Consider the following 22,522-nt stretch of genomic DNA (forward strand, 5'->3'; position numbering starts at 1 on the left):
CCTGGGTTCAAATCCAGTTATGGCAGATGGTGGAATTTGAATTCCATATAAATCTGGAGTTAAGAGTCTAATGATGACCATGAAACCATTGTTGATTGTCGGGAAATTAAAAAAAACATGTGGTTCACTAATGTCCTTTAGGGAAGGAAATTTGTCACTGCTACCTAGTCAGGCCTATGTGTGACTCCAGACCCACAGCAATGTGGGGAGAGAGGAGGAGGCGGAGAGAAGATGGATAGAGGAGAAGATAGATGGAGAGGAGACAGACCGGTCAAAGAGGTGGGGATGGAGCCAGTAAAGCTGAGTGTAGGTGGGGAGGTGGGAGGAGATAGGTCAGCCCAGGAAGGATGGACAGGTCAAGGGGGCAGGATGAGGTTAATAGGTAGGAGATGGGGGTGGGGCTTGAGGTGGGAGGAGGAGATAGGTGGAAGGAAGGACAGGTTAGGGAGGCAGGAATGAGCTGCTTATTTACTCATGGAGCTGGTATGTTTTTGTTCAGACGTTTCATTATCTTGGTAGGTAACATCATCAGTGAGGTCTCCAATGAAGCGATGCTTTTCTACTCCTTTCGAATTGATACTGTTCTGTCCTTCATTGTGAGTAGATTTTGTTCTGATTGGATTTGTATATTGGGTCTAATTCTTATGTTTGTTGATTGCATTATGGATTGAGAACCATGCCTCTAGGAATTCCTGTGAGTGTTTATTTTGATTTGGGCTACTATGGTTACATTGTCCCAGTTAAACTGTTGGCCTCCATTATCTGAGTTTCGTGAGATTAAGGAAAGTTTGTCGTGTTGTTTTGCTTCTAGCTGATGTTCGTGCATTCTAATGGCGAGTTTCCTTCCTGCCTGTCTGATGTAATGTTTGTGGCAGTTATTGTATGGTATTTTGTAAGCAACATCAATTCTGCATGTTGTGGGAATGTGCTCTTTAATGCTTGCTTGTTTGTCGTAGAGTGGCTGTGGGCTTGTGTGCCACCATGATTCCTAGTAATTGTAGGAGTCTCATTGACAATTCTGATATGTTCTTGATGGAGGGCAGTGTGGCCAGTGTGTTACAGTGTACTGTGTCCCATTGTTGTCTATTTAGGAGGGACCTCTGGATGAAGTTGCAGGGATATCCGTTCACACCAAAGATTTTGTATAGGTGCTCTTCCTCTTTCCTGCGTAGTTCGGGCGTGTTGCAGTGAGTGGTGGCCTGTTTAACTAGCATCCTAATACAGCTTTGTTTGTGGAGGTTTGGGTGGTTGCTGTGGAAGTTGAGGATTTGGTTCATGTGGGTTGCATCCTGTACATTGAGGTTTGGAACTCCCCATTGGTCATATGTTGAACTCTGACGTCCGGAAACGGAAACTGATCATTGTTTTCTTCTTCCCTTGTGAGTTTAATCCTGGCAAATATGTTGTTGGTGAGGTCATGGGTCTCTGCTAGTTTGTTGTGTTTAATAATGACCAATGTGTCATCTATGCAACAGATCTACAGGTTAGGTTGAATGAGGGGAAGGATGATGTGTTCTAGCCTTTGCATGACTGCCTCTACGACGAGTCCTGAGATGGACGACCTCGTTGGTGTGCCATTGATCTGTTTGTATACTTGACCATTAAAGACAAAGTGTGTGGCGAGGAACAAGTCTCGTATTTTGAGTATGTTGTCATTGCTAATGGAGCTGCTGGTCTGTGTTCCTGCTTCCTATAGTAACGTGGCCAATGTTTCTTCAGCTAGTGGGTTGTCAATTGACATAAATAATGCTGTGACATCAAAAGACACCATAATCTTGTCATTGCTGATTTTTATGTTCTTGAGGGTATTGAGAAATCCTTGGGTTGAGTGGATGGATTGGAGTGATCCGTCAAATAGTTGTTTCAGTCTCTGTTATAGGTCCTTGGCGAGTTTGTGTGAAGATGCTCCTGGTAGGGCAACAATGGGTCTGAGGAGGATATCTGTTTTGTGTACTTTAGGAAGTCCATAGAAGTGAGGGGTGTTCATGCCTTCTGGTTTCATTCTCATGAAGTCCGTTGTGGTTATCTGTCTTTAGTCTCTTCAGCGTTTGGGTGATCCTATTAGCTGGCTGCAATGTTGGGTCTATCGCCACCTGTTGGTAAGTGTTTGAATCTGCGAGCAGTGCCTGTACTTTCTCAACGTCGTGCGATTTGTTCATAATAACAGCCATGTGCCCTATGTCTGCTGATAGGATTATAATGTTCTTGTCTTTCTTGAGTTTATCTAGTGATTTTCTCTCTGATGTGTTCAAGGCGTCCCATTCATTCATTCTGTTTAGTATGGAGATAATAGTTTGTCGAAAGTCTTGTTGTGTTTCATCCGTGAGTCTGTCTTTTAATATACCTTCCAGGGTGTCCATGAAGTCTGTTATGTTCGGACCTTTGTGGTTATAGTTCAGTCAGCGTAAAAGGACAGCTTTCTCCGTTTCTGTGAATTGTCTGTTAGGTAGGTTTCTTATCCATGTGTCTGGCTTGTTATAGTCCTTGCTTTTGTGGTGGATCAGTTTGGTGAGTTTCTCCTGCAGTTTGTGTCTCTTCTTTGTTTTGGTCCTGCGTTGTTTGATGGTGATGGCCTGTTCTAGGCTTGTTGTCCATTGCTGGTCTGAAGTATTTAGCTGCTGTGATTTTTGGCACAAACTCTCCTTAATATCAGTACATTTCGATAATGAAGGTCATCAATTTAACTGGGACAAGGTAACCATAGTAGCCCAAGACAAACATAGACATGCATGAGAATTCCTAGAGTCATGGTTCTTCACCCATAATGCAATCAATAAACATACAGAATTGGGCCCCATATCCAAACCCATGCAGAACAGAACCGGAAATGACACCACTCACCGTAATGAACTGGACGGTATAAATTCCAAGTGGAGTAGAACAACATCACTTCATTAGAGGCCTCACTGATGATGTTACGTAGCATGGTGACAAATCATCTGAACAAAAACAAGCCAGCTCGGATAGCAAGTCAACAACCTCACCCACAACCGGAGCTACAATTTTTGCTAAAACTTTGACACAACCATAGTTGCTGAATTTTATTGCGAAACGATTTCCTCTCAGCAGGGTGGGCAATTGGGAAGCTCTTACTTTTATGAACAGGTTTTGCTGTGACTGTTTGGTACAGTTACAACATTCATATCCAGTCTGGGTTTCCTGAGCAATGACAAAATGTGAACGTAATGATGATCTGTACCTGTCAATGAACGGTTCTCCGTTTAAAGTGACATGGTCATTAAAATAACCTTTGAGAATAACAGAGAAATATCATTCAGTTTTCAATCCTTTTGAGCAAGGTTTGGTAATAACTTATCTAATCAATGTAGGCAAGAGCAGATCGGACCACCCTTGTGATTGCCCACCGCCTCACAACAATTCGCACTGCCGATGTTATTGCTGCCTTTGACAATGGAGTGATCACCGAACAAGGAAAACACAGTGAACTCATGCAAAATAAGGGTGTCTATTATTCCCTGGTAATGCATCAGGTAAGTTGAACACATCTTCACCAGAAGACAGAAAATTACAAATTCAGCCTAAATTATTCTGTTTCCTTGTGACAGATGTCGCTTTAGAATTTTGCTTACAAGCACGTCATATAATGAGGTAAAATATTGAAGCAATTCATTGCAGAGAAACAACAATATACAATACATGAGGAGGAAGAAAAGTCCGGAGAGATTGCTTTCTATTCCAAGAACACATTTTTAGCAAAGAAATTAGAGTCTCACATCAAATGTTCTCATTAAGAAGCCAAGTTTGTTGTCGGAGGGGCAACACACTGCACTTTCCTCACTGCTAGTCAGAATTAATTATGTTCATTATGCAGAGTAAGTGTCTCCTAATTGATGCAGTGGTGCAAGATAAATTGTCTTAAGCCGTACATGTTTTCTGTGAAAATCTATAAAAGCCCTGTGCATAGGAGTTGAGTTGTATGAAAGCTTTGACTGCCTTTGTTCAATGATACATATTGTCATGTCTGATCCCAATAGGCCCTCCAGACTTATCTTAATGTTTTTAAAGACACCCAACAATAGCTTCTTATTATTGACATGCCTTAGAATGTCAACACAACCCTCACTAAGAAGAACGCTACAGTGTTTCTATTACAAGCTATTAAGAAATTTCAGCAAGATTTGCCTTGGTAATATTTTTGTCTGTTCACAGCAACAATGTGAACAGCCCTTAACGTCTGAAATGTCTCATTTTAAGCATGTAGTGAAGGAATTGAGGATATCTATAATATTTAGGAATATCCATACTATTATATGAGTGATCGTTAAAAGTAAAAAAGAACTCTGCTTTTGGAAGCCTTCTGACATCAATCCACTGTGTTGTTTCCTGCTGTGAAACTCACTACAGTGTGCCACTTAGGTCTGAAGTTTAAAATTGTTGTCAGATCCTGATGATATTGTCTTCACCTTCCAAGCATGTATATGGATGCGTCCTGTTGGTTATGCTAAGACATCCCAAATGAACTAACCTACAGCACTGAGCAAAAAAAAATCAGTAAATGGCAATTCATCACAACTTCCATGGCAGGTAAGTGTTCTGGGTGAATTTGACTGTTTCAGTCTATGTAGAGCATTGGGGTTCAAATTACCCCTTTAGAATCAACAATTCCAACACCAAAATAATGACTTTGTGTGGCTTTATGTTCAAGAATTCTTGTAGGGACAATGAAAGTGATGAAAAAACAGATGATACTTTGAAAGAAGTGAAACCATCGGAAAATGAACAGAAAAGTGTAAAGATTATTAACAGGAACAGCATTAAAAGCAAGAAATCAAATATGAAACATCAGCAATTTGCTTCCTCTGAACAAGAGCATACAACAGAGGCCAATGAACAAGAAAAAGAACTGGTCAGAATTCAATAATAATGTGAACTAATTTTAGCAAATATTTTTCCATGTACTGTATATACTTGTGTGCATCTTCTTTAGTTTTGTTCTACGGACTGTGTTTAAAAGGAAAAGTTAATCTCGGTAATAAAAACCGAAAGAACTGCAGATACTAGAAATCAGAAACAAAGATAGAAATTGTTGGAAAAACTCAGCAGGTTTGGCAGCATCTCCGGAGAGAAATCAGAGTTAACGTTTCAGGTCCAGTGACCCTTCTTCAAACTTTAGTAATCTTGGTTTCACTCTCAAATCCAGTAAATGCAGTTCCTGCTTCCATTTCTTTCAAACGTTTTTTAAACTTTCTTTAAAAATCAAGACAAAACGCCATGAAATCTATGCCTTATTATTAGAAACTGATGGTGAAGAATAAAGTAACATGAAAAAGAACAAAATTATAAATATAGAATACTAACAGTTTCAGAGTGGACCTCAATTTATTTATCTTCCAGTTACTGCTATAACATTAATCAGGCTATTTGATCTCAGCCATTCCTTAGTTTCTTTGTCATTGCCTCAACTCATTGGTCAAGGAGGTGGACTGCTGATCTGTCATCCATTGAGAATTTAAGTTCCCCATTGCTCTCCCTTGCAGATCAGCACACACCTAAGTAGTTTGCAATGTAAATAATTTTTGGAAAGAATAGCAGAAAATAAGTCCACCTGTGCCTATGCACATTGTCTTGCTATTCATTATGAGAGACAAATATTGTCTGCTGGGGTGCTACAGTTGTTCATTCTGAGTATGGAATGACTCCTGTGGAAGATAAAATTACAGTTCATCTAAAGTTTTAAGTTGTCATTGAAAACGTGTTCTTACCTAGGCGCTCAGTGCTTAACATCTGTAATTATCACATGCTAGAGTATGTAATGTTCAAAAGCCTTAACATATTCCTTCTGAAAGTTAATTGTGGTTAACTTCTAATTTACATATAAAAGCTATGCTCAGTCGAGAATTGTGAGAGATTTCTTGTTCAGTAACGTTAAATGCACAGCTATCTCATATTGATTTATTTGTTAACTTGATCTAAATTAATGCAAGGAGATGGTGGATCCATTCAAGCTGAAGGACCAGGAATCCTCTACACTGTTAGTGGATCCTTAGAAAAACTTTATGCAAGAGGCTTGAAAATATCGTAAATGCAGGATCTCTGTCTAAATGGCTGTTGCCTCTGAATTGCAGCAGGAGCTTGGAGTAGTTGAAACTCCAAGCTTTAACTTGAGCCTGCATTGACCAGGGCCTGAGAGATGCTGAAGAGCCAAAGATAAAAGGAAGCGAATCCCATTTAAGAAATTCTGCTCTTTGGTAGAGCTGTCTGAAAACATCGAAGGATTCGTATCAGAGTTCTAAAGGTCTTAAGGTCAATGCCCTGATGTGAAATACACTTTATAAGGTTGATTAAATAATTTCTCTTAGAAAGGGATACCCGAGAGATAAAATTCTCTGGCATTACTAATATATAGAGGGACCTAACCCTCTCTCCATAGCCATCATGCCTGGCCACATTGTCTGTACTCTGCAGGTATTATTCAAGATGTAAAGTTTAAAAGGCTGCTCGCTGCTACCATGTGAACGAGTTGACTTGGCCCTGACCCTGAAACCCCGACAGAATCAAAATCAAATATCTGTGTTGCCAGTTCTGGTGCTTTTATTTCAACAGAATGTGACCAAACATTGTTAACATTCTTTTTTGACCCTAAAATGGCACTAAAATGCCATACATTTTCCAAAACAAACATGTGCAATGCCCAGTGTCAGGAAAGTTGATTTGTCACATAAAATGTGTCCTGTGATCTAAGGATTCAGTCCAACCATATCCTACGGTATCAAATGGCAGGCATTTTAGAGTTAAAGTAGGTCACCCTGAAATAGAAAATGCGAAACTGGAGTTTGGCTTAATCATCTATTTTTCTTTTCAAATTTTAAAGGAGGAAAGTTTGCAAGAAATTTCATATTCACGAATTCTTGCTTTGAACAAGCCAGAGTGGCTGTACATTGCCGTAGGCCTACTCACTTCCATGATATCCGGAGCTGTCTCACCAGCCTTTGCTGTTGTGTTTTCCAAGATTATTGGGGTGAGCTACATTTTCTCTGTCATTGGTAACATTCAGAAATTTAAAATCATAAAACTTGTTCTATTTCAAACGATGTTGCAATTTATATTGAAAAATGACGATGAAGTGTATTTAAGAATTCAATTACTCTGTTTAGATGTTAGCCTTGGCTCAATGATAGTGAACTTGCCACTTGTACAGAAGGCTCTGGGTTCAAATACCACTCTGAGGGGCTGAGCTGATATTGGGCCTACACTACAGCACTGGAAAATTGGAGGTGATCTCTATGAAATAAGACTTAAATCAAGGCATTTTCTACTTGCCCAGGTGGATGTAAATGATTCCATTGCCCTTTTTTAAGGAAGTACTGGAGAAATTCTTCCTACACAACATTAGTATCTAGAATTCAGCCAAAAAATTCAAACTGTTGGCCTCAAACAGGTCGCTATTTGGAACTTAGCTGTTTGAAACTTGGCTGCTTGTTTTGCAACAGTGATCACGCTGCAGGGAAAAAGAATCTTACTTGGTGCAAACTGTTGACGGATGTCCTGAGGTCATGAAGGATCCGATAGAAATGCAAGTCTCTCTTTATCATTTCAAATAGGTTTTTGCAATCTTGGACCCTGACTTGAAACGACAGAGGACTGCCATGTTTTCATTGATGTTCGTGGCTCTAGGGGCTATTTTCTTTCTGAGCTACAGTATACAGGTAAGTGGTCAAGAAGAGAAACAATGGTTACTCACCAAAGTAAATTTTTAAGAGCTATAACAGTTTGAAGCTTTAATTTGAGTGCTGGTTTCACCCTTTTTAGGGAATCATAACCAAAAGAAACTTTCTGATAATCTGATACTTTATTTTAATCACCACTTTTTCTTTTCAAACCCTTTAGGGATACATGTTTGCAAAGTCTGGAGAAATCCTAACTATGAGGCTGCGTGGATTATCTTTTAAAGCCATCTTGCAACAGGCAGGTAGCTTTTCTAAGAGATAATGGGAACTGCAGATGCTGGAGAATCCAAGATAACAAAATGTGAGGCTGGATGAACACAGCAGGCCAAGCAGCATCCAAGCAGCAGCTTTTGTGCTCCTGAGATGCTGCTTGGCCTGCTGTGTTCACCCAGCCTCACATTTTGTTATCTAGGTAGCTTTTCTAAGTTGCTGTGAGAATGTCAGCTGTCATCACTGAAGTGCCTTGTGCAAAGTAGAAATACAATGCTGTGAATTGAACTTCTACGACCAGCTCAGTCAGATTGCCAAAAACAAATTTATCCTTCAATACGACTGGCATAAGGGAACGTAAAATTTCTTGGTTTAATTATCTCAAATGGAGATGCCTGAAGCAGAGGGTTCATGATGTTAACCTGCTCAATTGAGCCGATATAAAGAGGGGATTGCTGAATTTAGGAAGCAGTGATTCAGAGTCAGCGTTACAGATGCTGGAATTGGCAGAGCACAGATGTTGTGGAGCATTGTAGAACTGGAGAACAGGGAGAGGCAAGGCCATGGATGGATTTCTAAACCGCGATGAAAATTGTAACATCAAGAGGTTTCTCAACGGGATCCCAGTCTAGGTCACAGACGGAAAGGAGTATCAGCTGAATGAAGAAATCTTCCCTTCCTGAATTGCAGCATGGAAGATGCCATGAAGGGGAGATAATCAGCCATTTATATGGACAAATTAGGACTGGGTATTAAGTGCTGGTGATGCCCTTATTGCATGAACCAAAATATAAAAAAAAGCTTTGTTCAGTAGAAATGGTATCCTCTACTAGGGTCAGTCACAAATAACAGACACTCCAGTTTAAAGGGACTTACCACACAGCCAAGAACAGCATCAAAGTCAATAGTCCTCCAGCCAAACACTTAACAAGAAGCCTAAGTCCAAAAAGAATATTTTCCAGAAGATTAGCAAACTTCCGTAATTGCCTTAATTGGTGAATTCAGGGAATGGAGGGTTGAATTAGGATGATAGTAAATATAACTAAGTACATGAACATATTGGTAAAAGAAAAGGAAGCTTGAGGAGAGACATTGTAAAAGGTATTTGGTTTTGAAAAGGTTTATTCTGCAAACTGCATTAAGGTCCACCAGTAGGATAATGTCAGACATGAGGTGCAGCTCTGGATTTTGAAGAAATTCACCTATCCCTGAGACCTTCTCGTAATCTTACAAATAATGTATAACATATCAACATAACTTCGACCTAATTTGCTTCATGCAGTAAACTACCTCAGACAGGATTAATAGTGGTAAGGTGGAATGTAGAGAGATCAGATCAACCATGATTCTATGAATGTATGAACCAGCTTGAGGGGCCTAATAAGCTGCTCCTGTTCCTCACTAATGTTTCAGTGGATCTTGGTAATAATGAGTAATTTCTTGCTAGGCTACTTAACAGTTTTGCTCTGCCACAGTAGACAAGTCCTATCAACCCCACCCTAAGAAGGAAGATGGTGGCAGCAAATTTACTTTCTGGTCACTAAGACTACAAGTGGCTTGCATAAAATAATGAGCAGTGGAAAGGATTCATAACACTACAGGAATGGCCACTGAAACCATTCCACTACCCTTGCTTCTAACAGCCCTGTACCCCTTTCCCTGCAATACCCACTGCCAAGCCCAGAAACCACAGTCAAATATTGCCTACTTTTCGCAATGTTAATCCACCTTCTGGGAATCAAGGTAGTGTTTTCCTGGCAGCACATGCTGATGACTTCTGGCACAGCCCATCTCTGGCTAGTAATTCTAAATGGGTGGGACTTGCTGCTCCAGGGGCCTACTCTGTCAGAAAGGCAGCCCACAGCCCATCAGATGCCTGAATGCCAGAAGGCCCGATGGCCTTGTCATCTCAGAATTCCATCAGTTTCTCTCCTGAAAACTCCACTCTACTCCGTTTCACTCCACTGACTGAGCACAGACACTTTTAGAGCCCAATTTTAAAAAATGCACTTCTTAAAATCTGTTATCTGCCATGGCAGCTGGTAGTCCTCTTGAGAATGGTAATCACTTCTCTCTGGCCTCAATTATCTTTCCCATTTTGAAGATCATGGCTTTCTTCATTCAGACAGTTCCTAACAAGGCTTCAAAGGTGGATATAGGCAGAGTTCCCAAGGTAGCTTGTGAGGTCCCTCCCTTATGCCCTATTAAGAGAGGGTATGCACAGAAGATCTGCCTATTGGATTTGCCTATCTGTCCATTAGAAACTGAAATCATAGGTGAACCCAAGATACCAGAGCAAGCAAAGAATCTACTTGTTCACCATGCCTCCAGATTTGAATGGAAGGGTCCCTCACATGTGCGATCTTTTGTCAATTTATATTGTTTAGTGACTCAAGTCTGATTACCGTTTAATTTATTTTAATGCTAGGATATCAGTTGGTTTGATGATCACAAGAATGCTGTTGGTGTGCTAATAACCCATCTGGCTACAGATGCATCACAGGTTAAAGGGGTAAGTAAAATCATTAGAATATTCCTCCTTCATTCATGGAATCAATGCTTACTGTTTCACAGTTACATAACCACAAGTATAAGGTTCAGAAGAGAGCAGTATATATTCTTTGACACTCGATTCCTGCAATGCAGTGCTTTTTTTTCATTTCAAAAGAAAGAATGGAAAAGTTTGCAATTTAACTCGATTAGTAGATGCTCCAAAGAACTAACCGAGATCTTTATGGAAATTCTCTGGAATATCCGTCAAAGTTACAGCAAGAAGTCAGTCGAACCCTTGAGGGAATTCTATACCTTGACCTTTAAACTGGTAACTTTGGGGTAAATTGTAAATGGGGTAGCTTTTAATTCATGAAACTATCTTTTCATGGGCAGTAATGCAGTGCCAAATAGAATTGCTAGTTCTAATACTACAATCCTCCAAACAGAAATATCCAACAAAATTCCCCTTGATAACATCTGTCAGGCACCATTTCTGCTCAGATGTAAACTTTCGAGATAAAACAAAAAAATATATTGTGGTACCAGATTATATAGCAGAAAATATATTGTGCTTTTGCTAGATCTGAGAGCAGGCATAATAGTCTCAAAAGAGCATTTGGAATTTTGTGACCAAATCACATTCAGTTTGATCCTCAACTTATCTTTTGAAGCAGCAGCAACAATGAACAGCTTTAATGCCCCCACCTGGAACTTTGAGGCATATTTCTCATTTGCTGCACCTTCCTGAATGTTCTTTAAGTCATGACAAACTTCTAATATTTTACAAGTATAAGTGAAAACCACTGACTCCCTCGCCCCTCACATTTTTCACTGAAAGCTGATCTTCAAATCATTGTTCCCTGTGAATGCTTAGTATGTACAATATGGTTGCTTTATATTTCTTATGTTACAACAGTGACTACGCATCACCTGTATTTCCTTGGCTGTTTTGGAATATCCTTACATTATAAAAACTCCATCTATATGTCCCAATCATCGCAACCTGATACTGTTTGCATTGCCTGCACATGAGATCCTGGCTCCCAAATGACTGATATTTCAAACGTGACCTGAGACCTGAGTCCCAACTGAGGCTGGTCATTTCTTCACTTCTGAACGAGCAGAATTCCTATCCCCTTTCACTTGCAGATCCTCATGCTCATTAGCAACCATTACCTTTCCCTTTAAAATTCCTTCAACTGAAATCTTCTCAACAGATTTTTTCTTACTTCTGTTTTAACTTCTAGTACTGCAGACGGACTGCCCAAGAGGGAGGAGGCGGGATGTGTACCTTGGCTATTGCTCCACCCAATTGGAGAATGGCTATACCCTAGATTCAACTTTATGGGTGGCACTTTAGTAGACCATGTCAGGAAGACCTTCTGAGCCTGAATTTCTTATGTGGTGCAATGCAGCATTATCTGGACACATGTCCTGCAATTTAGCAACATCCTACACAATCCTGTTAACTAAAGAGGGATGTATCAGCTGAGGATGAGATACAGGAGTGGCAGGAAACCACTAAGGATGAAGTTGAAGGTGAAGATCCAGCAACAGGCCAGGAGACAGGTAAAGATGAAGAAGACAGGACAATGATTCACTGAGAGGCCAGAGATATCCTTTCTAGTCGGCGACTTCCAGGATGACTAATCCAGGTGGAGACTTCTTCTGATTTTGTTCTTATTTCATTTGCGTAGTTGGCAGTCAGCCCTCTGATGCAGTATTATCACATTCCTCAAGGATTGCCTTGTTTTTCCATTTGATGCTATCTATGCAATAAAACATTATTTTTTTCCTTTGAAATCTGGCTCTGGTATTGTCATTTAGAAACTAAATTTCATGCATGAACCTTGTCCTCGCCACAATGTTGGCGCAAAAGCAGCTCTCATACAGTGAGCCCTTTTGCTACCTCATGCTCCTGCATGTCTGTGACAAAATGGCCCATTGTAATAGAGGCATATGAGTCATATCAGAGAGCTCACTCTCTTCTGAATGTCACCAAATTACCCTGAACAATGAGACTGCTTTTCATCAGCCTGATTAGACCTTCAATTTTCCCATCAGTGCTGCAAATGCAGTGAACCTTCACTCCGTGCTGCCCTTGGAGTTAGACAGACCTTGCTTGTTCTTGGGTGGCCTCAAACTGCCAACCTCCACTTAGTGGCAAAAGTGCTGACCAACTGCATTCATCTTCACTGGTTTTTGCTTTGTATCATTGAATTCAATCCTTCAAACTCTACGATAAATATTTAAATTTCCATTGATATGTGAGGGTTGTTTTTAGTACACAGTATTGGTTTATTATGTTTCATTGGTACATAATGAATACTGTATGTATACGCAAATGGGCAAGTTGGTAATGATGCAGTCCGCAGACCTGGAGGATAATAACACTGTCCTCCAATCGCCCACAATGCCCTCTGCAAATTGGTAGAAAACAAAAATTTCTATAAAATTCATCTCTTCTCCCGTCAGTCGATCAAAATTAATTCAGGATTTTGTACAGGCCAATAACCGTAAGATTACACGAGCCTAAACAAAACTACTGGCTCATATTAGTTCAGTAAAGTGAAAGGGCAACAATAGAGGCAGTAGGAACTGCAGATGCTGGAGAATCTGAGATAAGAAGGTGTAAAGCTGGATGAACACAGCAGGTCAAGCAGTATCATCCGGCTCTACACCTTGTTATCTCAGATTCTCCAGCGCCAATTTTCTAAAGTAGGGTCTCGTCCCGAAACATCAGCTTTCTTGCTCCTCTGATGCTGCTTGGCCTGCTGTGTTCATCCAGCTCTCCACCTTGGGCAACAATAGAGTATGTTTTAAGTCACTAGATATGTTACGTGGGTTTGTCTTCCTTCGGGTGGAGTTAGTGGAACCGACAAAGATGTCTCCCTCACAGCGTTTGTGACAAAAGAATTGCATCGTTCCTTGGCGGCCTTTCAACAGAAGAATATTCAGAGATTTCAAGAGTGGTAAGAATGTAACTTCTTTTACTTCTCTTTATCTCACTTTTTCCAAAATTGGAAAATAGATTTTAGAAATAACGTCGAGCTGATGAAGTGTGAAAAGAATAATAATTCCAAGCAGTGGTGGGAGTTGGTCAGTGAGGTGGGAGGAGTGGATAGGTGGGAGAGAAGGCGGACAGATCATGGAGGCGGGGATGAGTGGAGGAGCTAGTCTTGGGATGAGGCGGACGGGTGGGGAGATTTTGAGGGTGGCAAAGTCCATATTGAGGCCATTGAGTTGGAAGCTCCCGAGGCGGAATATGAGGTGCTGCTCCTCCAGTTTCTGGGTGGTGTGGTTGTGACACTGGAAGAGGCCCAGGATGGACATGTCGTTCAGGGAGTGGGAGGGGGAGTTGAAGTGATGCAATGATTTGGATATGAAAATAGAAGGTGTGGTTAGTAAGTTTCCCAATGATTGAAGGTGTAGTAGCCAGCCAAGAAGGTCACCTCAGAATACAATGGGACATTGACAAGGGCCAATAAACTGAGGAGTGGCAGATGGAGTTGAGGTTAGATAAATGTGAGGTGCTACATTTTGGAAAGACAAATCAGGGCAGCACGTTTACACCGAACGTTGTGGGGAGTGTTGCTTAATAAAGAGACGCTGGAGTGCAGTTTCGTAGTTCCATCAAAGTACAGCCACCGGTAGAAAGGATATGAAGGAGACATTTGGTGTGCTCGCCTTTATCGGTCAGTGCATTGAGGATTGGAGTTGGGAGATCACTTAGCAGCCATATAGGACATTGATTTGGCTGCTTTTGGAATACTGCCATCGATTTTGGTCTCCTTGCGAGAGGAAGGATGTCGGCGCAACAATGAGGGCCGAAGGGCCTGTTCTGTGCTGTCTTGTTGTATGTATGTATGTATGTATATCTTTGCGATGCTTCTTCACTGACAATGCCAGTACAATAGGCAATAAGATAGGGATCTGTTTCCTCCACTTGACACCACCATTATAGTAAAGTGACATGTGTCACTGCTGATGAGCCTCTTCATACCGGATAAGTAACCGCAAATTAACGCATTTTCCAAAAATGTTTTTAGATCTTCAGGCATCTCACCTCTAACTACCCTTCTTTGAATTTAACAGAAAGCTTATCCATATCTCATAACTTAGATCAGTTCAATGATTTGAAGGCAAACTCAGGTGTAGGTATTTCCAACTGGAAGCACTGAAATATACACAGTCAACTAAACTCCATAGTGCAATCTTCTCTCGAAACATCATCCAGTTTTCTCAATTAGTCAAAGTCTGACATCATAGGCATTCGACAAGCCATCTTTCATAAATGCTTTAAACCATAAAGTTTAAGAAATATCTAACCATTCTTTACTATCCAGCTGTTCAGCTTTTAGTTCTGAGAACACTTTGCAGCCGATCTTAAATTATAGTAGGAAGTGAAAGTGCTAGAGGTCCTCTTTAATAGAGATGTAACCTATTTCCATACATTTATTTTACTTTTCCACTGGTTATATTGTTCCAATTCACAGAATAGTGTAAAGACCCCATACACTGTACCATAGAATACCCTGTATTTTATTTTTTTTAAACTTGTTCAGACATGGTTTGTCACGCTTCTGAGACAGGGTTCGTAGTTTGGTTGTGCACCATAAGACCATTCCTCCATTTATATTAGCAGCTCTTTTAATCGGCCTGATCAGAGATGTTATGACTTGAACCGAGGCCTCCTAGATCGTAGGGACGCTGCCCCTGCACCACAAGATTTCTCCTTTTAAATCAATAGTTTGGACATGTTCAGAGAACCCTTCCAGGGAAGTGGGACTGGAACACTGACCTCCTAATCCAAATATAGAAATACTTCGACTACACCAGAAGACTATTTACACATTTTAATAGCTTTGATTCATATTTCCCAACTCCTGTTAGCCCTGTTATCTTTAATTCCTGTGTATTTACCAGATTGAACTGCCAGAAGTGCTTTAATCGTCAATGTTTTTTTTTCTCCTCAAGGCCACTGGAATACAACTTGGTATAATGGCAATGAACTTTTGCACCCTCGGGGCAGCTATAATCCTTGCATTCATTTTTGGCTGGCAGTTAACTCTTCTCATCCTGTGCCTTATCCCATTTCTTGTTGCTGCAAATTTTATTGCAATGAAATCAGTTCTGGGACATGCAACTAAGGACAACAAATCTCTTGAAGAATCTGGAAGGGTGAGAACTTAGCTGGACATTCTTATTACATTTGTTTGACGCCCAAGAGCTAAATGTTCTGATTTCATGCTGTAACTCCAGGTGATAATGTAAAATGAATGTTTATATCATTTAGAATCAAAGTCCAGTGAACTGCTTAATTGGTAGCTGAACCAATATCATACATTGCCTAAAACCAAAACTTCCTTTCATATTTCTCACCAGCCATAATTCTCCCAAAATAAAATTGTAGGCAGCAGTATAAAGAAAGGGCTTACACTGATAGAACAGAGGCAATCTATTTTATGTTAGTGATTTGGTGATGTGTTAAAGTATTTTTGCCTTCATAGTTAAGATATCTTTTCATTGATATTTAGAAGTTGAATCAACAAATGTATATTTTTAGTGTACATTAGATAGGAGTGTAAACACGGAACACAGGGAGAACTAGCCATTTGGATACGGAACTGGCTCAAAGCTAGAAGACAGAGGATAGTAGTGGAGGGTTGCTTTTCACACTGAGGACTGTGACCAGCAGTGTGCCACAAGGATCATAGAAACATGGAAACATAGAAGATAGGAGCAGGAGGAGGCCATTCTGCCCTTTAAGTCTACTCCGCCATTCTTCATGATTATGACTGATTTTCCAACTCATTAGCCTAATTCTGCTTTCTCCCCATAACCTTTGATGCTGTTCACCCCCAAATGCTATATCTAGTAACCTCTTGAATACATTCAATGTTTTGACATTAACTACTTCCTGTGGTAATGAATTCCGCAGGCTCACCAGGCTTTGGGTGAAGAAATTTCTCCTGATCTCCATCATGCATCGTCTACCCCAAACCCTCATACTGTGAACCCTGGTCCTGGACACACCCACCATCGGGAACATCCTCCCTGCATCTACCCTGTACATTCCCTGGATTTTATAGGTCTCCATGAGATTCCCCCTCATTTTTCTGAACTCCAGCAAAAACTATCCCAACCTAGTCAACCTCTCCTCATGCGTCAGATCTACCATCCTGTTTTTTGTCATTTATGTAAATAATTTAGATATGAACATAGGAGATACGGTTAGTAAGTTTGCAAATGACACCAAAGTTGGAGTTGTAATGGACAACTAAGAAGGTTACCTCACATACAATGGGATCTCGGCCAGATGGGCCAATGGGCCGAGGAGTAGCAGATGGAATTTAGGGCAAATCAGGGCAGCACTTTAACTTAATGGTAAGGTCCTGGTGCGTATTGCTGAATAAAGAGATCTTGGAGTGAAAGTTCATAGTTCCTTGAAAGTGTAGGTACATAGGATAGTGAAGAAAGCATTTAGCATGCTTGCCTTTATTGGTTAATGCACTGAATACAGGAATCGGGAGGTTATGTTGCAACTGTACAGGACATTGGATCGGCCACTTTTAGAATACTGTGTGCAGTTCTAGTCTCCCTGCTATGGGAAGGATGTTGTGAAACTTGAAGGGGTTCAGAAAGGATTTACAAGAATGTTGCCAGAGTTGGAGGGTTTGAGCTACAGGGGAGGCTGAATAAGCTCAGGCTAATTTCTCTGGAGAGTTGGAGTTTGAGGGGGAGACCTTATAGAGGATTAAAAAATCATGAGGGGCATGGATAGGGCAAGTAGGTCTATTTACTGGGGGAATCCAAAATTAGAGGGCATAGGTTTAAGGCGAGAGGGGAAAGATTTAAGAAGGGACCGAAGCGGCAACATTCATGCAGATGTGTGTATGGAATGAGTTGCCGGAGGAAGTTGGGGAAGCTGGTACAATTACAACATTTAAAATGGCATCTTTATGCATACATGAATAGGAAGAGTTTAGAGGGACACAGGCCAAATGCCGGCAATTAGGACTAAATTAATTTAGGATAGCTGGGTAGCATGGACAAGTTGGACTGAAGGGTCTGTTTCTGTAAATCTCTATGACTGTGACCTCCCTGCATCTCTTTTGTCAATGATTTTACATAATTTGTCAGAGGCTTCAGGAATCGCAGGAAGGCAATACTACTGGCTGTTACTGTTTCCACACATAGTAACCAATAAGAGAAAGACAGAGGGATAAATGTGATTTTCAATCTCATATTTGTTTTGTTCTGGTCTTTTACAAAGTACTTTTGTATCTGCTCAACACCACATCCGAGATTTGTAACATTCGGTAAGAAAATGAGAAAAATAAATATTTACAGAACATGTCATGATGCTAATAATTGAGTATTTACTAACAACAATATTTACAACTGCAAAATTCACCACGTCATCACTGCGCTTTATTACGAACATGTGGCAAACTACCTAGTAACTATGTTTCAATCTAATGTTTGTTGGCACAGGAGAATCAGAAACGTTTAAGCAGCGGCTCATTGACTTAAACCATTTTTTTTTAAACTTTGAGTTTTTAGAAATATTCTGAATTGATCTTTTGAATTTTTATCTCCTAAACTAAACATTGTTCAATTAACTTGTAAACTTCCTTGCCCTTTTATAAAACATACAACAGTTGTGAATATCAGCTGGACTCCTCAGAATGGCGCCAGATGCAACTGAGTCCCATTGCTTTATATTAAAATGTTGGATTTTTTTTTGAATTTCAGTCCTGAAAACAGACTTCATTTGTTGATCTTTATAGTTCTGGTTACATTGAGTAAATTGTATAAAACAGCAAACTTTGTAACCCTTTGTTTCACTTCTTCTCAGATTTCAACAGAAGCTGTAGAGAACATTAGAACCGTGGTATCTTTAACAAGAGAAGATGCTTTCTATAAAAAATACATGGAACATGTAGATAAACCTTACAGGTACATAGTCTTTCCAAACTTACTTTAAATAGCAAGCATATTACATGCTGAGTCTATTTTTGAAAACATTGTAGCCTACAGCAACATTTTGGTAGCTCTTTTTGTAAAAGATTGAAAGCTCCAGTGCAATCTTTAGTTTAAAATGGGAACTTAGATGTTGGGCCGAATGGCCTGTTTCCACACTGTAGGGAATCCAGTCTAAACTAATCTAGATTGTGCATAAACAAAACTATCTAGCCCTTTTGGATTTCAGCCTTTGCAATTGGTTGTTCTATGGATGCTAATGTAATTAGCAGATAATTCTTAATCAGACCATCAAAATTTATTAGAGATAATGGGAACTGCAGATGCTGTAGAATCCAAGATAACAAAGTGTGGAGCTGGATGAACACAACAGGCCAAGCAGCATCTCAGGAGCACAAAAGCTGATGTTTCGGGCCTAGACCCTTCATCAGAAAGGGGGATGGGGACAGGGTTCTGGAGTAAATAGGGAGAGAGGGGGAGGTGGACCGAAGATGGAGAGAAAAGAAGATAGGTGGAGAGGAGAGTATAGGTGGGAAGGTAGGGAGGGCATAGGTCAGTCCAGGGAAGACAGACAGGTCAAGGAGGCGGGATGAGGTTAGTAGGTAGGAAATGGAGGTGCAGCTTGAGGTAGGAGGGAGGGATAGGTGAGAGGAAGAACAGGTTAGGGAAGCAGAGACAGGCTGGGCTGGCTTTGGGATGCTGTCCTATGCCTGCCTCTTTGTAGGTTACGTGGAACAGTCACTCTTCTGCACCTACACAGGCCCCAAACCCCACCTCTTCCTCCATTACATTGATGACTGTATCAGCGCCACCTCTTGCTCCCCAGAGGAGCTCGAACAGTTCATCCACTTCACCAATACCTTCCACCCCAACCTCAAGTTCACCTGGGCCATCTCCAACACATCCCTCACCTTCCTGGACCTCTCAGTCTCCATTTCAGGTAACCAGCTAGAAACTGATGTCCATTGCAAGCCCACCGACTCCCACAGCTACCTAGAATACACCTCCTCCCACCCGCCCTCCTGCAAAAATTCCACCCCCTATTCCCAATTCCTCCGCCTCTGCCGCATCTGCTCCCAGGATGAGGCATTCTACTCCCGCACATCCCAGATGTCCACGTTCTTCAAGGACCGCAACTTTCCCCCTGCAGTGGTCAAGACGCCCTTGACCGCGTCTCCCGCATTTCCTGCAACACCTCCCTCACACCCCGCCCCCGCCACAACCACCCCAAGAGGATTCCCCTCGTTCTCATATACCACCCCACCAACCTCCAGATACAATGCAGCATCCTCCGACACTTCCGCCATCTACAATCCAACCCCACCACCTAAGACATTTTCCCCCCCCACCCTTGTCTGCCTTCTGGAGAGACCACGCTCTCCGTGACTCCCTTGTTCGCTCCACACTGCCCTCCAACCCCACCACACCCGGCACCTTTCCCTGGAACCGCAGGAAGTGCTACACTTGCCCCCACACCTCCTCCCTCACCCCCACCCCAGGCCCCAAGATGACTTTCCATATTAAGCAGATGTTCACCTGCACATCTGCCAATGTGGTATACTGTATCCACTGTACCCGGTGTGGCCTCCTCTACATTGGGGAAACCAAGCGGAGACTTGGGGACTGCTTTGCAGAACACCTCCACTCGGTTCGCAATAAACAACTGCACTTCTCAGTCGCGAACCATTTTAACTCCCCCTCCCATTCCTTAGACGACATGTCCATCGTGGGCCTCCTGCCATACCACAATGATGCCACCCGAAGGTTGCAGGAACAGCAACTCATATTCCGCTTGGGAACCCTGCAGCCCAATGATATCAATGTGGACTTCACAAGCTTCAAGACCTCCCCTTCCCCCACTGCATCCCAAAACCAGCCCAGCATGTCTCCGCGTCCCTAACCTGTTCTTCCTCTCACCTATCCCTCCCTCCTACCTCAAGCTGCACCTCCATTTCCTACCTACTAACCTCATCCTGCCTCCTTGACCTGTCGATCTTCCCTGGACTGACCTATCCCCTCCCTACCTCCCCACCTATACTCTCCTCTCCACCTATTCTTCTTTTCTCTCCATCTTCGGTCCGCCTCCCCCTCTCTCCCTATTTATTCCAGAACCCGCTCCCCATCCCCCTCTCTGATAAAGGGTCTAGGATCGAAACGTCAGCTTTTGTGCTCCTGAGATGTTACTTGGCCTGCTGTGTTCATCCAACTTCACACTGTGTAATCAAAATTTATTAGAATCCTTTGTGGGAAATATATGTTGATTGCATATTATATGAATTCCACAGGTGTTCACAATTCACATTATGTGATTAGACAAAATACTTTGTTGTAATCTATGATTCTCTGTTATCAGAAATTAGTTCCTGTAGTTTGCTTCACCGTCATTTTTTTATTAACCCTGGAGGAATTATCCAATCTGCAGGTCCAAAGGATAATCCAGCAGGAGCTTGTTTTTTCCCTTTCTCACCAAGAATGAAGTAATCTACTCATTGACCCTGGCAAGGTTTCCTCTTATTCTGTGATAATCTTCACAATTATTTCAAATTAAACTGCATTTTTTTAACATTTCATTTTCAAAGTGTTAATTATATAAATATAAAGCCAATGAATACATTGAATTTACCAAATTTTCCCTTGTTTGTACTGTGAATAAGATACCAAATTTATTGAGCTATTTTCTGATTTTCACAGAACCTCCCTCTCAAAAGCTCCATTCTATGGCTTCAGCTATGGATTGGCACAATGTATTGTATTTTTTGTGAAGGCTGCAGTCTTCCGATTTGGAGCATGGCTCATCGTACATTGTTTCATGAATTTTGAGAATGTGTTCTTGTAAGTAACTTCCTGAAATATAGCTATTCTTATGCTCCTAGCTAATGGTAATATTGGACAGGTCAGATTCCAGAGTGAAACCCAGCTTAACCGGTCATAAGTTGAACTTTTGTTGTTGCTTACTGCGATGATTTGTTATTGAATATTTTCTTAGGAGGCTGCCAGTGTTTTCTGACAAAAGAGCACAAGCTTATTACTCAAAAGAATAAAAAAAATGCATGTGTAAGTCACTTTGAAAAGACCTTAATATGAACTGCATAACAAAGCAAAACCTTGCATTTCATCAATAATCTATCTGAAAACAATTTGCATGCTGATTGTGACAGATATTCTACTTTGTATTATACAAAGTTGTTAAGGATATTTTGATACATGGCTGATGCCCAGATCCCCCAACAGAAACACAATAGGAATAACCATAAACTGACAATGTTCTACTATTGTTACTAAACCCGTAGCCACTGCTGTGTTCTCTTTGGATAATACAGCAGTTGACGGATTTATATCACTTTCCTTAAACATTTTGGTTGATTAGATATAAAATATTGGAAATGAATAAAGAGGCCTTTTAACTGGATGATGTGAATAGTGGCAAGAGGTAATGAGCTTCCAGAAAAAACGTTCAAGTTGATTAGTCAAGCATTCACTTGTAGAACCCTTTCTTAGAATGTGGGAGAAAATGAAAATAGTTTTGATTTTTTCAGGCAGAGTTAGTGAGTAATTAAAGCCTATGAGTTAAAGCAATCACTCTTTTGACAAGCCATGCAGTTAATTAACTCTGTTTTAATTATTTTAACTTAATTCAGGTATTTACTGGTCAGAGTGGTGGGATTTCTGAGGCAACAATGATTCTCATTTCTGAACAGTCCCCAGTTTGTGATGAGCCATATCTGGAATACTGTGATAACAAAGTGTGGAGAGAGATGAACACAGCAGGCCAAGCAGCATCTTAAGAGCACAAAAGCTGACTTTCCTGGCCTAGACCCTTCATCAGAAAAGGGGGAGGGGGAGAGGGTTCTGAAATAAATAGGGAGAGAGGGGGAGGCAGATCAAAGATGAATAGAGGAGTATCCCCTCCTCCCACCTCAAGCTGCACCTCCATTTCCTACCTACTAACCTCATCCCGCCCCCTTGACCTGTCCGTCCTCCCCACACAGACCTATCTCCCACCTTCCTCCCCACATGTACTCACCTCTACAGGCTCCATCCCCACCCCTTTAACTTGTCTGTCTCCTCTCCACCTATCTTCTCCTCTATCTACCAGCTGACATTCTATCCCTCACCCACCTGACACCCTGTTCTCTCAGCTTCCA

The 22,522-nt window shown here is 41.2% G+C and overlaps 1 protein-coding gene across 2 annotated transcripts in view; it reads left to right on the plus strand.

The window, feature by feature from the left end:
- The window catches only part of abcb5 (ATP-binding cassette, sub-family B (MDR/TAP), member 5), a 100,060-nt gene that overhangs the window by 57,043 nt on the left and 20,495 nt on the right, over window positions 1-22,522 (plus strand). Inside the window, exons 16-24 of one of the 2 annotated variants that reach the window (XM_059654618.1) lie at window positions 3,330-3,491; window positions 4,667-4,867; window positions 6,833-6,979; window positions 7,563-7,667; window positions 7,849-7,926; window positions 10,327-10,410; window positions 15,369-15,572; window positions 18,253-18,353; window positions 21,069-21,209. In XM_059654618.1, the coding sequence (XP_059510601.1) occupies window positions 3,330-3,491; window positions 4,667-4,867; window positions 6,833-6,979; window positions 7,563-7,667; window positions 7,849-7,926; window positions 10,327-10,410; window positions 15,369-15,572; window positions 18,253-18,353; window positions 21,069-21,209 (1,223 nt within the window). Of the gene's footprint in view, window positions 1-3,329; window positions 3,492-4,666; window positions 4,868-6,832; window positions 6,980-7,562; window positions 7,668-7,848; window positions 7,927-10,326; window positions 10,411-11,638; window positions 12,116-15,368; window positions 15,573-18,252; window positions 18,354-21,068; window positions 21,210-22,522 lie in introns of those variants that run through there. The other variant, XM_059654617.1, reaches the window with a different exon arrangement.

The sequence above is a fragment of the Stegostoma tigrinum genome, chromosome 2 (assembly GCF_030684315.1).
Source record: "Stegostoma tigrinum isolate sSteTig4 chromosome 2, sSteTig4.hap1, whole genome shotgun sequence".
In the NCBI taxonomy this organism is placed as follows: Eukaryota; Metazoa; Chordata; class Chondrichthyes; order Orectolobiformes; family Stegostomatidae; genus Stegostoma; species Stegostoma tigrinum.